The sequence below is a fragment of the Manacus candei genome, unplaced genomic scaffold (genome assembly GCF_025592945.1).
Source record: "Manacus candei isolate 608988 ecotype Guabito, Panama unplaced genomic scaffold, ASM2559294v1 h1tg000028l, whole genome shotgun sequence".
In the NCBI taxonomy this organism is placed as follows: domain Eukaryota; kingdom Metazoa; phylum Chordata; class Aves; order Passeriformes; family Pipridae; genus Manacus; species Manacus candei.
This window is the reverse complement of record NW_026138076.1, coordinates 41669702-41687001: the sequence shown is the minus strand read 5'-3', so window position 1 is coordinate 41687001 and position 17300 is coordinate 41669702. Positions and strand designations below refer to the sequence as shown.

The 17300-nt window shown below is 35.1% G+C and overlaps 1 protein-coding gene across 3 annotated transcripts in view; it reads right to left on the bottom strand.

Annotated features, from left to right (window-relative positions):
* The window catches only part of LRBA (LPS responsive beige-like anchor protein), a 401405-nt gene that overhangs the window by 98598 nt on the left and 285507 nt on the right, over positions 1 to 17300 (bottom strand). For all 3 annotated transcript variants that reach the window (XM_051790889.1, XM_051790891.1, XM_051790890.1), the window contains exons 45-46: positions 11686 to 11826; positions 10388 to 10507 (exon numbers count right to left, since the gene is read on the bottom strand). In XM_051790889.1, coding sequence (XP_051646849.1) covers positions 10388 to 10507; positions 11686 to 11826 — 261 coding nt within the window. The remainder of the gene's footprint in view (positions 1 to 10387; positions 10508 to 11685; positions 11827 to 17300) is intronic.

Sequence of the window (17300 nt, the reverse complement as noted above, 5' to 3'; positions counted from 1 at the left end):
TTGTAAAGAAAGGATCAATACATGTAATTGCTTCAGGAAGTGTATTTCATAGCAAATGAGTGGTGTAAAATTGGTTTTCCATACAGCAAGTACAAACTGCATGACACTTTAGGAGTAGAAAAAATCATCAGACTACCCCGCTGGCTTTGTCTACAGTGGGTGTAGGATGTAGCTATGCCAGAAGCTCAGCAGATCAGACCTGAAACCCAGTCTTGACATGGGTCAGTGGATCAGTGGTCTCCCAGATAGCCCCTCAGGGCCAGCTATGGCATGAGCAGCTTTCCAAATGGCTGAGTGCAATAGGGAGGTCATCAGATTGCGGACAAGGTCAATCCGAAGTTGCCAGGGCAAAGACAGGAAAGATCAAGCAGGAATTAAGCTATTATCACCTCCATCCTTGTGTGAAACACCCCTTGGCTTTGAATTGTACATCTTTTTGTTTACAGTCACCTTAAATTAACCAGGCAGGGTAAAAACATGCTTCTGTACCAAATGCTTGACAAGTACTTGATAAAAAAGGAGATTTGAAACTATTTAATTGTATAAGTGAAAGAACAAGAATGTAGCGAGGATAAACATTTGTAAAAAAGAAAGCAACACTGAAGTTGCTATAGTTTTTATTATCACAGACAGAAACCAAAAAAGAAAAAGCAGAGACACAAGACTCTTAATTTGATAGCAGCATGCACCACAAATATGAAACCATACCATGATTCTGAATACTTAAAACGTAAGCTCATTACATATGTTACTGATGCTTTTATTTCTTCTTTAAATCTATATATCTGTACAGCTATTCATTAGTTTCTTTCAAGATCAGAAAACATTTGGCTTTCTAGAACACATTGTTTTCATTAGATTACACAGAAACAATATGCTGTCTGGAAACTTCAAAATTATCAGTAACTTCTACTAGTTCGACTATTAGAAACTTTTCATAAAACTTTTCATTACTCCAGAAATGAGCTTTCAGAAAGTTTTTCACTGTCACCATAATGACACATTTATACAAAAGGAACTTCTTTATTATGTGATTTCCTTCCCCTGACCATGTGCTAGCATTTATCCCTGGGAAAAATAGAGTGCAAACTTATACATCGGGCCATTGGAAATGGGTAGTATTTAGTGCCTATTTTCTATGGCTTTATACCAGTGAAAATGAAACCATTAGTTAAAGGAAAACAGTTTTTCCTAAAACCAGCAAATAAACCTGTAAACAAAATACTAATTTTTGTCAAGCTTACAAATATTTTTCATGTATTTGGTAACTGCAGTCCTTAGCAGTCCTTCTCAATTCTGTTTGTGGGGTCTTCTTTTTTCTTAAAATCTTCAAATCACAATCACAGACTGACACTAAAACAGCAGATGCTGACTCGTGTAACTCCACTAATGATGGAACTTTTTGGACTAACACAGGGCAGATAAAGTCTTTCCACCATGGATATTCTGTCAGCTTCTTACCGTTAAATGGTTTTGAACGAATCTGTGCTTCTGATTTTTAACTCATTAATCATGGGTTCCACAATGTAGTTTTGTCTACACAGGTTTTCCTTTGGCTATTCTACAGCTGCTTCCTAACAGTTTCAGTGGATGGTTCTAGCACCCATACTGTGAAACACAGTAAATGTCAGCTCCTTATTTGCTCTTTTATATGTCCTTCTGGATACTACAGACCAATATTATCACATTCTTCCTCAGTGGTCTCTTTTTGCAAGCTAAAGGATTCTAGTCATTTTAGATTTGTTCCCACTGGAGGTCTTCCCTTCCAACTAAAAATTTTAGTTGCCTTCATACTTTTTCTAACCCTACTGAGTCCCTTCTGAAATTTCACACGCTCAGCATATGTACCAAAATGGTAAAATTGCCCCACATTTCTTTTACTTATATGATGTTGCAGAAAACCAAAACATCTTTGTGAGTTCTTGAAGCTCTTGCTTTAGTACAATTGTGTTTGAAAATTACTTTCTAAAATTTCTCTGTTGGAATTCACCAGTTCTACAAGGTGGAGACAGACATGCTTATGATAAGCAATACTTCAGTCCTTCTGCCACGTTTTTTATTACAACTGGTCAAGGAGCTCACAGTAAACATCAACATCAATCTAACACACAGTATTTATAAGTGGTATATCGTTTCTTTAAAAAATATTAAAAAATTTGCCATATCAAGATTCTTATTAAAATGTTTATAAAATTCTGCAAGTAATTACAGTACAATTTTTCTCTAACAAAAGTTGCCCTGTAACACATGGAAACAATGATTCCTAAAGAAACGTCACTAAAAAGATTTTTCTGCAAACACATAATATCAACAGAATGTCAGTTTAACATTGGTAATTTATTTCCTCTTATGCCACCAGGTATAAAAAAAATCTATATGAGATACTTTGTTTCTTTAATGCAATGAAATGTTATTCTTTTGTTTAGAAAATCAATTATGCATTTTGAAGCAGTTACATGATCTGCATAGGTATCTAGAAAAAATGACACATCCCTAATCATATTAAAACATTTATAAGATACCAAATCTTCAAACTAAATTATTTCACAAATGCATTAAGCAATATTAAGCCTATGTATAACCTGTCAAACAGAATAATAAAAATGCATATTAGAAGTCTGAGTTTTTATTCATATTGCCACACTTTATTTCCTCTTTTAGGGGACTTAGATGGCATTCAAAAATATATACGAATTTATTAAATTAACTCAAATTTCATTTTTTTCATCACACATCAGTGAAATCATTTTCATGACTGTGGGAAAGTATAATTTCTAAGTACCCAGGAGTTTCCTTCCATCTGCTATATGTGTGTTATTTCTCACCAAGAAATTGGCAACCAAGAAATTGTCTCAAGACATTGCCTGCAATTCTGCTAACTTGCAAGAAAAATACTTCAGCAGGTTTCCATTAAAATTCTAAATTTAATTAATGAAGAAGTTAATTTTTTCAATGTTTAACCACTCTGGTTAAGTTCTAAGCAGCTACATTTCAAATATTTCCTAGTTTAAGAAAAATATTGAAATCCTCTGTAATTTACAATCAAGCAAAGAAAAAAGTCCAGATATTTATCTAGTAGAATAATGAAATATATGATAACCATAATTAACAGTTGGTTCATAATTGATCAATAAATAGATTTCATTAACTCTATACTTAATTGCATTAAAAATGCATCCTTAAGGCACTTTAAATTCTGTTATTTATATATATATATACACACACACACAAAATTATTTTACCTTTTACTGAGAATCTATGCAAAAGTATGCAATGGTATTTACTTACCATATATTTACAGTAGGTAATATGTAGTTGAGGTTAATTTTACAGAGAAAGAGGAAAAAAGTTGTATATATAACTACATTCCTTTCTTCCATTTTTTTTTAAATTGACTGGGGGTGAAAAGGATTTATGATTGAATCATAGAAAGGTCTAGATGAAATCTTGAAAGGTCACTGTCCACCTCTCCATTCACAGACAATTATAAACAGGTATTCTTGACACATGAATTCAAGGCAGATGTTTCTTTGCCTCGTTCTTTTAAAACTTTCAGTGATGGGGATCCTTGGAATCCCTTGGGTTCATCTGTTCCCACCACCAGGTATTCCTAACCTCTAGACTGCTGTTCCTGCAGCTGGAGCCCATGGCTTGCCCTGTTCAGACTGAACAGGACTGACAGGCAGCAGCTGCCCCTTTGTGGAGGAGCAGCTTTTTCCTCAGGGACAGTGAGATCCATTCCCAACACCACTTTCAGACTGAGCACTGTTCTCCCCCTGCAGTAAGGATGGACAGCACCAATTCTGGCATACTGGCACACTGAACAGGAAGGACATAGCAGAATTCATCTCAACACAAGACAGAAATTCTTTTCAGTGAGAATGATTGTTCACTGAACAACAACCCCAGAGTCTCCATCACTGGAGGTTTTCAAGATGGGCTTGGTCAAGGTGCAAGATAATCTCATCTAGGCTTCCCTTCCCACAAAAAAAAGTTGGACCAGATGATCTTTCAGGATCCCTTCAGCCTGGGCTGTTCCATGATTCCACAAAATGCAGTGCACTGTGCCTGCCAGCCAAAATCCCCAGCCCAGTAAAAGTATTACAACTGTCAGCACCAAAGCACTTCATGTTTCTGTCCTTGTTCCTCTTTTCTCTGAAGTGAGTACTCTAAAACTGACAACTTTATATCAGTGGTCTTATTTTCTATACCTATAGTCATTCTCCTTCGGACTCCAGCAAATTTGTCCATAAATTCCTCAAAATTTATTATTTAAACAGCTACAGAAGTAGTTTGGATCAGATATTAAAAGTATTTGTTTCATTTTCAATACAATTATGACTGGATATAAAAGAAGCAGACCATGGATATTAGATGGAACTTCCTGATCAGGACACCCAGATGTCCCTATTTTTAACTACTGCAATTCCCACAGATTATCATACACAGATCTGACTGAATTTAGAGTATTTATTTTTCCTTTTTAAACTCAGAGAAGCATTTTCCTGTTATGGATCTTAACACAATTTTACAGAAAAACACATCTGTTATGAAAAGCAAAGATCTGCATCCTTAATACGTTAGAAGTTTTACTACACCAGATACAATGTTTATGGTTAAAAATCTGAATTTCTAGGTACCTGCTTCTGAATTTTGCTGGTCATTGCTCTTGGACATCTCTAACTTTGTGACTACTACGACATGAAATTCCTCCTATACAAAGGTCATGTTGCCAGTTTGGCAGCAATTTTGTTCCTTGTAACTTTTGAAACTCCCATCTATCAGAAGGAAAAGTATAAAACAAAGCAAAGAATATGCAGAAAAGCTTACCAGGTTACAGGTTGTCTCAAGCATGCTTATGTTAGGCAGCCTGTTTCAATGAGCATGAGTTATCACAGTACCAAAAACTCAACAAATCTTGTTAATTATTGTACTTGTAGCCAATGTTTTCTTTATTCCTTTTAAGAACAATTCACAAAACCTGAAGAACAGTACCTAACAGCACTATAGTTTCAAATAGATGTTGAGAACACCCCACGGCCAGCAGAGTCTTCGGTTTAGCACAGGGTAAGTCTAGTTCAAGGCTGGCACTCTCAGTCTCCATAAGCTGATTGTATCAAACACATTTTTGTCCAGGATCAATTCTAGCCATTACCCTAGAGATGATTCAGAGGCAAAGAATTAGAAAATGGATGAAAACCTCCAAGTCAGAGGCTACTTTCAGAGCTCTCTGTTTATTACAGTCTGTGGTTTGAGACAATGGTTTAAACGCATGATTATCATTTCAGTTATAATTTAGTTCCTAATCTCAGGATCCTATTCATAACAAAATCATCATGTCTTTTTAGCATTCTTCTGCTTCTCAAGCTGTCCCCTCCAAGGACACTCCTGAAGAATCTTGGCCAAAACCAGTATTCTCCAATCCCACCAGTGTTTATATAGACCAGGTGCCCACTTTATAACAGTAGTGCACTCCTAGGAGCCCAAGACAATCTAAACATTATAGCAGACATTGCTTAATACCATTAAAATTCAAAGAGACTTTAAACAAGAAGCTTGACTTAAAGAAAAGTCTTATTATTAAAGAAAAGTTGTCTAAAATTATGTGATGCTAGTGAGTTTTATAACATAGTTAACTTGCCAAAATAGCATTTCTGTACCTAAAATTAAGCTGATGAGGATCATAACTTGTCAAACACACCTGTATGAGATACGAATTCAGATATTCAGTACCATCACAGCAGCTTTACAATAGCTGTCGCTGATGTGTGTCATATCACACAACTGATTTTCATAAATTAATACCCATTTTATGATGGAACAATCTGGAACAGTGTAACTGGAGCTTACTAACGTCTTCTGTAAGCTTATGGTCTTCTAGTATCTCCTTTTGAACAAAACTAATTAAATTAACCAAAATGAACCCCAAGCCATAAGCACATGAAAAAGAAACAAACATAAAGCAGTAGAGGAAAAGGCATGAAGAATGGTATATAACTCTATACTAATGACTGTAACTTAGTTAAAAATAGTCAAAAAATCAATCACATTAAACCAATCTAATTTTCTTTTCAAAAGAAAATTTCAGGAGTGGATGGTGAAAGAAAAAGTGTTAAGGTGTTGCTTCACTTTTGAGAAAGCCCTCTGAGACTGTCTCTGTCTCCCATGACACTCCTATAAGCAAAGCAGAGAAATGGAGATGAGATTAGGTTACAATAATGTGGGAGTACCCAAGCTGGAAATCCATATTCCAAGAGAAGTTATCAATAGTTCACTGTCAAACTGGGAGGACATGGTAATGGAGTCTACCCTGCTCTTAATACCAGTCAATAATCTCATTAATGGCCTGGCACAGAAGGTGCAGAAGTAAAATTACAGATGACACTAAGAAGGCAACACAGCTATTTGGAGGTTAGCAAGAGAATTTTAGATGATCTTGATATCTATATACTTGGTACAAAAACAAACAAACAAACAAACAATCATCAAAGTACTTCACTTGAAAAAGAGAAAATACATGCTAAGTGCCACATGGGTAACAATTATGCTGTTGCAAATATAATGACAAATAAATTTATTGCAACAGGTTAGCTACCAAACCAGAAGCTACCAAACTCCTTCTGACCAAGTACATGCAAATATACTGCCAGGCTATCCATGTTTGCTTTTCTGTGGTATTAAACAAACTAACCAGGACTGTTTGCACCAACATCGTAAATTAAGAAGCAACTGAGTTAATGATCATGCCTGTATAGTATATTAAAAGTACTAGGTGGTACTCTCACAGAATTGAAAAATATTCAATACTCTTCAGTGCAGAAGATTTAACTTAAAAACACATGGTTAATCATTTAAAGGCAACAGTCCTGAGCTAGTTAGAAAATAACAAAGCCAGAGTGGTAGTGAGACACTAGGAAACTTGCAAAGGAATTTTAATTTTCATTGCTCAAATAAATGGATGGGAGTAACTGGGAAATTAAATTTTATGCAACATATCACCTCTTGAAATCAAAATTTGAAAAGTTCAACCAAAGGTTATACTACAGTGCAGCATTAGTTTCCCGCTTTGATCATCGATCCAAGGCTTTCACAGGATATTGATACAGATCGGTTGTGACCACACATATGCTTTAGCTTTCTCTGTTTTAGTGGTACCAGCCAGCAAGAGTTGCTTCCAAAGCTAGCTCATGTTAGTCCTCCTTGTCATATACAAAGCATCCAAGTAAGTTTAACAATAATCTTAGGACAGCAAGCATCAATAACTGATTCATTCTCTTCACTTGAGAAGCAAGGAGAAATCATTTCATCAACTCAGTGGTTCTAAATGTCACGATTTTTTTCAGCTGGAAGAGGAATAAATGCTTTTTTTTCCTTTGTGTCCCCTACTCGCCACTAACTAAAGGAGCAAAATTATGTGCTCCACTTTATTCACACTCTTTGATGTGTGAAACAAATTCAAGCACTAGCAAGCTAAAATGTTGCAATTCTGCACGTAGAAAATCTCTAGAGGCACATGGGACACTTTAGCCATGTATTTCACAAACACTTGCAGGACAGAGCCTCAAGTCTCAGAAGACTTGTTTTTCACAGCTGTAGTGGAATACTAGGGACAGAGGTATTTCCAATGAAGATGGTTCTATGCATTTTCAAACATTTTCCTTTCAGATTCTTTAAACATGTCCTATGGAAATCTTATCTCCCTTCCTGGTTGCTCATCCAGTCTCACAAACAGACTCCTCTAGCCAATCTTAATACTCATTCAGATGCTTCACAGCAGTGTAATGGCATTCATATCAACTCACAGCCTCAGAAAACTGCAAGCAACTTCAAGAGATCATCCATAACAGTTGGGATGACTCTAAAGGCAGTACCAGCCTGTACATTTATCATTTCCAAAAGATACCAAACCATTTTTGAAAAAACCTCCCTACACTAATTGCCAGAGAAGAATTCATTGGTTTTCTTTTTCTGTTAGAAAGGTTACTTTGACATCTAATCAAAATCTCCCTGATGTTTAAGTCCATTAATTCCTGTTCTATCCAGCAAGGGTAGTAGAGATTTTTGCTTTTTTTCTTACAGCAGTCCCTATGTAATAGGAGGACTGAAGTTCCTCCTCAACATTCTCTGCTTTAGAGGAAAATAAGTGTAGCTACTTAATCTTTCATTGCATTTTATTTTCAAGACGTTGCATTGTTATCAGTGTTCCAGTGTGGATTCTGTCCAACTAGCCCACAATTATGGATATAATATTCCAGCTAAGACCCTATCAAAGCTGGGCAAAGCTGAAGATTTATGTCATATATTTTGAAAGTTACATTATGTCTGGTTGATGTATCTTCCATGAAAGGTTACTCACCTTTTGTTATACCACAATATTGTTAATTCACATGCACTGGTGATGTATTAGAGCCCACAATTTATTTTTTTTTCCTTTGCACAGTAGATTGTTCCTTGTGTTATAACTGTATGAGAATCTGCATGAAAATTACAATACTCACTTTTCCCTAATAAACTTCACCTAACACTTTTGTCAAATCATTTTTCCCTTCCACAAGAAGTGCTCCCAATTCCACTACACTTCCAGTACCTTCCAATCTAATATCAATGGGAATTGAGGCCTAACCTGTTATTATCAGGAAGAATTCCACTCAGTACATCTTTCAATTTTAATAATGAACTGCTGGTAACTATTCTCCAAACACAGTGGATTCTTTTAGACAGAGTAATCCCAGTTCACTCATAAGACAATGTAAAAAACTAAGATCATCATCTGCTTCTTCTCTGTTTATAAGGTCTGTTACCTTTTCTCATCAGAAACTGTGATTGGTTTGACATAATCTCTCCCTGATAAACATGTGTTTCATTTGGTTGTCTCCCAGCTATCTTCCTGGCATTTAAACATAGTCTGATTATTTCTGTAAGTATTTTTCTGTGAATTGTAGTTAAGCTCACCTCATAATTTCTTGGTTCCCTTTTTCTTCCTTTTTAAAAACTAAATACTTGATTTGTCCACTACTGATACCTTTACTCCTCCTCCGTTTCTCAATAAAACCCCAAAAATGCACTGTGAAATTTTATTTGCCAGTCTTGCAGGTTACAAGGAAATGAAGGCCATAAACCCAGTCAATTTGAAAAAATCTAATGTGTTTGTATTTTCTAAACTGTTCTTTCTCAATTTTGTACAGACATTATATCTTTTTGCAAGTGGTATGAATTCCACTAGTCACTGATTGACTTTGATTCTATTGGTGGGACTCATAGATACCAGGAAGACACCACTTTTTCAACACTATCAGTCGGCAATTTTTGCATTCCATTAATTTGCAGATCAACCCATTCCTAAATTGTCTCCTCATTATGAATACACTTACAGAATGATCTTGTGTTACTTAGGTCTCTTGCTATTGTATGACATCCTTGAGCTAGCCTCTGACTTCCTTCACACTACACTTTTCCATCCTTCCTTCCATTAAAAAAAATCAACTCTGATATTAATCCTTCTCTTGGATTTGAGATCCACAAAGCTTCCCCAGTGCTGCCAACATCTTTGTCTCTTTTGTTTCTCTTCCCAGTTCAAAATTTTCCTCAGATCCCAGACTCATTTGTTTACCTCATTCCTTCCTTCAGTGGCCAGCTATCCAAACCTCTGCCCTTGGAACTTCTATGTTCTCCTGCCTTAGCTTCTTGATCCACTTAATTCTAGGTCTCTTTCTATACAACTAATTACCAGATTAATTTATCTTCTGTTCCCACTTACTGTAGCCCTTTGTTCCTCTACCCAGTATACAGTCTTTCTGGAGACTGCTCCCAGATCTCCTTCTCAGCTCCTTACCTCCCATCTACTTATTCCTCATCATAAAACTAGTTTTTGCCCCTTCTGCCCAGCCTCCTCTTCCTGTTTGCCACAGTCAAACAAGAAAACAGGCCACTGTAGAAATTGCCCAAAAATAAGGTTGGATGCTTGGTGCCAAAATTACATAAAATAATATGAACTGAAACATTCTTACCTCATTATGCAGAAGCACAAACGGGATATTCAATGAAACTCAGTAGTTAAAAATCTATACCAGTTCTACTGACTTTACAAAGGCTTAAAACTTGTGCTGAGGAACAAAAAGTCAGTGCAGCATATCTGTAGAACAAAGGCCAATTTTGCCTTGTTTCAGTCTCAGGGCTCAAAATGTTTGCTATAGTTTTACAAAAGAATACACTGAAATATTCTAGCAAAAGTAAAACCATGCGTCATCTCGCCTGAATCTTTTCCCAAGTGGTAGGATAGCTCCCAGTCTTCTTCCATCCCCTTTCATAACCTGTGCTCCTACATTCACAGCTACAATAAAGGCAGGAGCAGTAAAAATATGTTAGCACCACTCAGGAAATCTTTTACCTTGATGTCAGAAGTGTCACGCTGACTATTGCGCCACGCCCTTGAAATAGATGAAAAAGTTCTGTCTGCATGATCAAACTTCCCACCTTGTAGATTTAGGAAAAGTGTTGTGAAGGGTTCCTAAATATATATAAAAAGATTAATTAAAAACAACAATGTATTTCTTTAGAAGTTTCAGGGTAAAAAAAAAAAAAAGGATTTATTATTCTTGTGGGGTATGGCTGTTAACGATGTTATTTTTCTCGCAGACGCAGATTAATAGCAAAGAATTAATTCTATTATCCAAAAATGAGAAGTACAAACAGATGCTTACTTACTCAATAAATGCTTTTATTGCTACTCCATGCATATATACTCAGATAAAGAAAAGCAAATAAAACCTAAAGAAAATACAGGCTGGAGTAGAAGCTACAGTCAGTTGCGACACAAATTGCTCTCAACAACAAGAAAAAGCTCCGATATATTACATATTTTTAAAGCTAGCATGTAACAAAAATAACACATTTTACTTTGTTCAAGGTGATCTCTAATGTAAAGGGTAGCATTCAATAGTGACAGCTTGAGGATTGGTATTGTTTAATATATAATTTATGATTTAGGAAAATGTTTGGAAGATTTAAAAGCCTCCTCTTAGTTAAAGAACACTTAAGCACATATTAGTGGATAATTGCTTGAAATTAGCTAAGCTCTATAAATTACTTCAAGGATTTATGTATGCTTGTACATTCTAACAAGCTTTAATTAATGATGTGCTGCTAATGCTTTCCCAAAGAAATTACTTCCTAGGAGATAAATCGCCATTCAATTTTATAGAAAAATGCATTGTTTAACCAATATTATCAATATGTAGCATCTTAAAAGTTACTTCCATACAAATTGCAGCAGATTTTTGCAAATGAATTGCTTACATCATGGGATTTCATGATCATCAGAAACCAACTCACGCTCATTAGGAGGTGAAAATTAAATACATTAATTAAGAACCACAAATGTTTGGTACTTGGTCCAGTCAGAAAATATGCAAAGAAGGAAAGTTAACCATGTTTAAAGAAGTAGAAGAATGTATATTAAAAAGCAATTTTTAAGAAGAAAAAGTTTTACTGATTTGAAAAGGCTCTACCACAAAAATTAAAATTCTCTGCTTGAAATTTAGAATATGTTTCCTCTACACTACTGATTACAATTACTAGAAAATTTCAGTACTCTCCTATGCCATTGTGTTTTAGTTTACTCATTCCTAGACATCTGTTGCTTTCATTATCATTAAAAGGAAAAGCATTTCTAAAATATATACTTACAATCCTTAATAGCCATGTGAGTGCAAAACTTGCTGTTGAGTAATGTGTGCCATAGTGGAATTTTGGAACCTGATCATCTTCCCACGATTCGTATCTCTCAGCAAAGAACGCTGCTCTCTTCGGGTTCAAAGCTCCAATAGGCTGCAAGATTTGTAAAAATAAATGCATTGAGTAACTAAAATGAATGTGATTATTATCACACCATACTCCCCTTGCTCTTTTTGAGCAGAATCACTGGCATGCACGGAGAAGTCTGGGTTTGGTGCTTTGCAAAAGCAGATGCTGGTTTCTGTAAGTGCCTGAAGAGATCCATGTATTTTGGAATGAGAATTCCATGCACAAGCACGTGGCTGGGTGGAAAAATGTCTCTTCTGTGTTAATATAGGCTTCATTTCCATTTACTGCTGACTCAAGTCCATGAGTAAAAACCAATTAGCAGTGGAACGTGTTGGACAAACTGGTGTGCTTGTGAATATTGTGCATGCTGGATACACTGTCAAACAAATAGTAAGCAACAATGAGAAACATCTCTGGGTATTTTTTGGAGAAAAAAGTAGTGACTGACAGGGTGGGAGAATATTAACAGTGGACTTGGAATTTTGATACTACTACTCTTGTTTCTGTGCTTCTATTCATAATCTTAAAACAAGTTTACTTAATTCATAAAATTTTAAACTTTGAAACAAACAAATGATAAAAACATTGAGACAAAAGAACCAACATATGTATGACTAAAAATATCATACTTTCATCAATACTGTTATTCTTTGTTCGGTGCTTACCTAGAAGATAAACACCCAGGGTTTTATTTAAAAGTAAGAAATATAATATTTTGATATCTAAAGCTGTGTATTTCTTCAACAGACTTTTACATACATGATTTGAAAAAAACATGAGGATATGTCACACAAATCACTGAGAAACCCAAAAGTGAATTTAGCAATTCCACATGTAAACTGCTATAAGAAATCTAAAATATCTCTGGATATACATGCAAAATATATATGCAACACAAACTCATATACATATTGAGCACACTGTCTGTATGTTATTAATGTAAATTATGTTCATCTGTATCGACAATGGATGCATTCGAGTATAACCAAAGAATAAACATGAAAAAAAATTTCCTTCTTCCTCTTGTTCAAGAATAAATATACTTAAAAATACACTACAAGGTAAGGAAAAACTTTAAAAGAGAAGTCCTTGAACAAAAGTATCAGTAATTAGTCTTTAATTCAAGCATAGTTCAAGCGAAAAATTTGTCTGCTATTCAGATGATTATTTATTCAAATAACTGCTTCTCTGCCGTTCATGTGAAATTTGGCATAAAAGCTTCGAAGTATTTTCTCTTCCAGGACAGATTAGATCTTTGAATGACCTAAGATCTAATCTTACATTTTTTTACTTAAAGCAGCTTTCACATTGCAGTAGGATAAAGAAAACATCTTAGGTTAATTACAATTTTTGCAGTTCACTAATTTGAAATATAACCCTTTAAAAGAAGTTGCTCTTGTATAAAAGGATTTTTATCTGATTTAGCAAATTTATTCCAGGGAAGTATGAAACTGACTCCAAGAAGTCTCTTTGTTGCAAGAACCATTTTGGAATCTACATCTGTACTGATTTTCCCTAAAGACTCAGCTATGCTTGAGGGGAAAAAAGAAGAAAGAAGGTCATTGGTAGACAAATTATATAAATTAAAAATAGAAACAGTGTTGTGTTGTATGGTTCTGTAACATTTTACGTATTCTCTTTATCTGCCTCTATTGTTATTACTCTCCAAATGAGTATAGCCCAAATCAATAGTTATAGAATTACATTCCTTGAATATAAAGCTAAATCCAATTAGAATTGATTTCATTCTCTTTTCAAAAAAAAAAAGGTATCATGCAGAGATCTATATAGCCAGAATCCACAGTATTGATTTTAGCTGTTATTGTTACAGTTGGTTTCTGAAGCCTGCAACAGGACAACTATCAAGACATGTCACATTTATTTGCAAGCAAATAAAAAAAGTCTCCAAATGAAAAAAGCTTAGGGAAAAAAAAAAAAAAAAAGAAGAACTGTGGAGCTGTGCACTGACAATGATACACTATCAGCTTACTCAGAGAAGTTACAGTGGGAATACACACATTGAATTATACATTACACGAATGCACTGATTTATTGTGGTAATAACATCCACCTCATTAAAAGATTCTGCTTTGCTGCAGTTGGAGGGCTACATATTGTTTACTGCTATAAATTAATGGCAGTGCACAGAAGACTGTAGAACCCTTCTAACAATAGATCTGTAATGACAGTGCTGTATATCACAGCTTCCCCAGCAGCTTCATAATAAAATGGAGACAATGTATTGGGCTAATACATTCTACCAGGCAGGCCCATATTTTTCTGACAACTGCTTCTAAGGATGAGGTGATTCTGGTGTGTTACACTGCACTGTGAACAGTTAACTACAGAATAAAGCACGTACAAGGAATATTCAAATATTCTCTGACATTTAAGTTAGCAAAAAAACCCCAATTAACTGAAATTCTGCCATTATTTCATATTTCAAAATTAACAGGGAATCATGATTACATACTGTACTCCCTCCCCTGTGGGTAAATGCCAAGGGAAGAAGAGTAATGCCAAGCTAAGCTATGGTTGATGTAGCTGTGAGACCAGAAATTTACCCTACGCAACACAATTCCCCTATGGCTACAGACCTCTGAGGAAGAACGAGCTGAAAAGCTTTCATACTCTGAAATTTCAGAGCATACTTTATTTGCAGCACCTCTTTTCCCAGAGGAAAATTAGATATTAGTGCAACAATAAAAAATGTTTATTTAGAGAGAGAGGGAAAAATGGAAAGTAGAGACAGAAAAATTCCAATAGGCAAAAACAATGGATGAGATTATGGGAGTAAAAATGAAGAGAGAAATCACTTATGGCTGCTAAGTATTCAAATGGTATTGAAAAAAATGAATGATGATGTGTATGGTTTTCAAGTCAGTGTTCATTCAAAAACAGGGTCCAAACTGGAGAGAGAATTAATGTAGAGTAGTTTCTGTTTTCACTTTTGCAGAGGCATGATTACCTGCTTTTTGACCCAAAGTGGTTGTTACATGTGCTACAAATACGAAAGTTACAAGCTATTCTTAAAGAAAAACCAAAACAAAAAAACAATCAAACAAAAAACCAGCAACAAAAACACCAAACTCACTTGATATTAATTTTTGAGGGCTCTCAAATACAGGAATACCTCAAAATAAATAATCTGATATTTTTACCAAGAACTGAACATAGTAAATCTCAATATTTGGACCAAGCTTGCTTTCTTTGAGATATAACAAAGAAAAATGGTTTGCTGAAAAATAACTGAAAAAACACACTCTTATCATCTACTGCTGTCAAATATGTCCAGACACTATGGTGTACAGTTATATTTGTTAGTTCTTAGTCTTACTCTGTGCCAGACATTGGAACAGTGACCCATCTTGCCTTTATTTTCAGAGGAGGCCCATTTGCACCCTACAGAAGAAAGGAGAATGTTCACTGCTCCTCTACACAGGGCAGAAAGTCTCCTGGCTTCTGCCACTCATGTTCAGGAACACATATATTTTGGAAAATTGCTACTGAACTAAAATAAACAGATTGAATTCTTGTAAAGGAAGAATTACAGTACGACTATTTACAGTTCCACATTTAAGAAGAAAAAGAGCTGCTTTTTATTCCTATCTAATGTGGTTTCATATTTTCAATAGTGTTACTCCAAATAACAGACCCACACTGTTCTTACCCGTGCTGCCTTTTGTTATTGGCTTTTACATATGTTTCTGTAATTGAAACAAATCTTGCCACTTTTAGTGTTTCCTACACAGTATAATACTGGGAAGAGTTTTTAACTCATTAATATTCAAAATCCATGAAAGAGAATATATACTATGTACTATGGTAGCTAAACTGCATTTAATTACTGCAAACAATAAGTAGTCAAGACACCATACTTTCATCTTCACTGTTAACTTTTGCCTCTTTTGGTGAAAAGGAAATCTTGACAATCAACTACTGGAAATCAGATTTGTGCAAGGGCCTGTGAGTTCCAAAAATTAGACAGTTCCAGAAACAAGGGGTATGTTAACCAGTGCAAGCAGAAAGATTTAAAAAAATAATTAGAATATTATTATATGAAATCTGTATTTCAAAATGTCTTCACCATGGGGGAAAAAAACCCAAAAAACAAGGAAAGAAAGAAAATTAAAAAAAAAAAAAAAAAGAAGGGAAAAAAAGAAAAAGCACTTTTCCTTGTGACTTCTTATAATGTTTTCTTATCCATATCCAACCAGGTACTTGTATTCCTGTGAATACAATTGTCTGTATCATTGAATTATGTTTGGTAGCATCCTTGCCAAGTATGATGTTTGTTTTCCATGTATCTTATTTTCAAGATGACTATCTGGTTTTCAACACTGATATTTTTCATATATTTCATTGGGCTTAAAGGACCAGGGGGACCATTAGGTCATCTCATCTCGCCCTGTGTTTGTATGACAAACTGTGAAATGCCTTTCCATTACATGATTTTGAGCCCAACTACTTACACTTGATTACAGCATGAGCTGTATTTGGCCAACCTGCTTCCCAGAAAGGCATCTGACTCTTGAGTACGTGGACAATCTGCTACTTTTCCTGGAAGCTTTTTCTACTGATAATTCTGATCCTCATTTGAAAAAATATATATTTCATTTTGGTTATGAATTTACTGGTGTGTTATCAAAGAAATCTTGTTATACTTCTCTCTGACATATCACAGAGTCTTTATTTACCCAATATTTTCTGAATATAAACATACTTATAGACTGTAATTCCACCTTTTAATAAATGTAAGACATGGAGCTCTTCAGGTTTTCCATTTTAAGGCATTTCTTCCACCCTTAAAATTTCTCTGCAGCTTGCCTTTAGAACTAGCAGGATATTATGACTGTAGTTGTAATTCTAATCCATTATTCTGAATATAGGTATTTCAAATGATTGTGACACTTGAAAATTTGTAGGGACAAGGAAAAGAAATGGGACAATAATGTAAAACAAGTTCAGAAGAATACTTCCTGTTCTTTCTATGTCCACCTGAAACTAAAAAAATTTTCATGTATGAGTGGCAAGCAAGCAGGTCTTCATATGGTCCACAGAGAACAAACAAACAAAAACCATAATTGCCCTAGTTACAAAGCAAAGACAATTATACCTTCTCATATAATTAGATTCCTTCTCAAGTAATAGATTAATTGCTTCAGGGAGCAATGCAGAGCAAATATAAATAGGTTAAAAAAAACCCAAAACAAACCAAACACAATCAGACCACTAGTCTATCAGTGGTCACTAAACATGACTGTCTAAATTATTTCTGTGGTTCACAAAGGAGTTAAACTCCTGGCTGCCAAACATAGGAGGTTATTTGAAGGCAAGGATGGTGCTTTACATGCCCTCTTTTATTTTCTCACTGGGCTCCTGATACTGGCTGTTCATGCATGTAAGACATTGAGCTTCTGGAGTAGCTCCTCTTACATCTCATATTAAATGACTCAGCATCTTCCCACATACATGGGCTGTGCACATGAGACAATAAA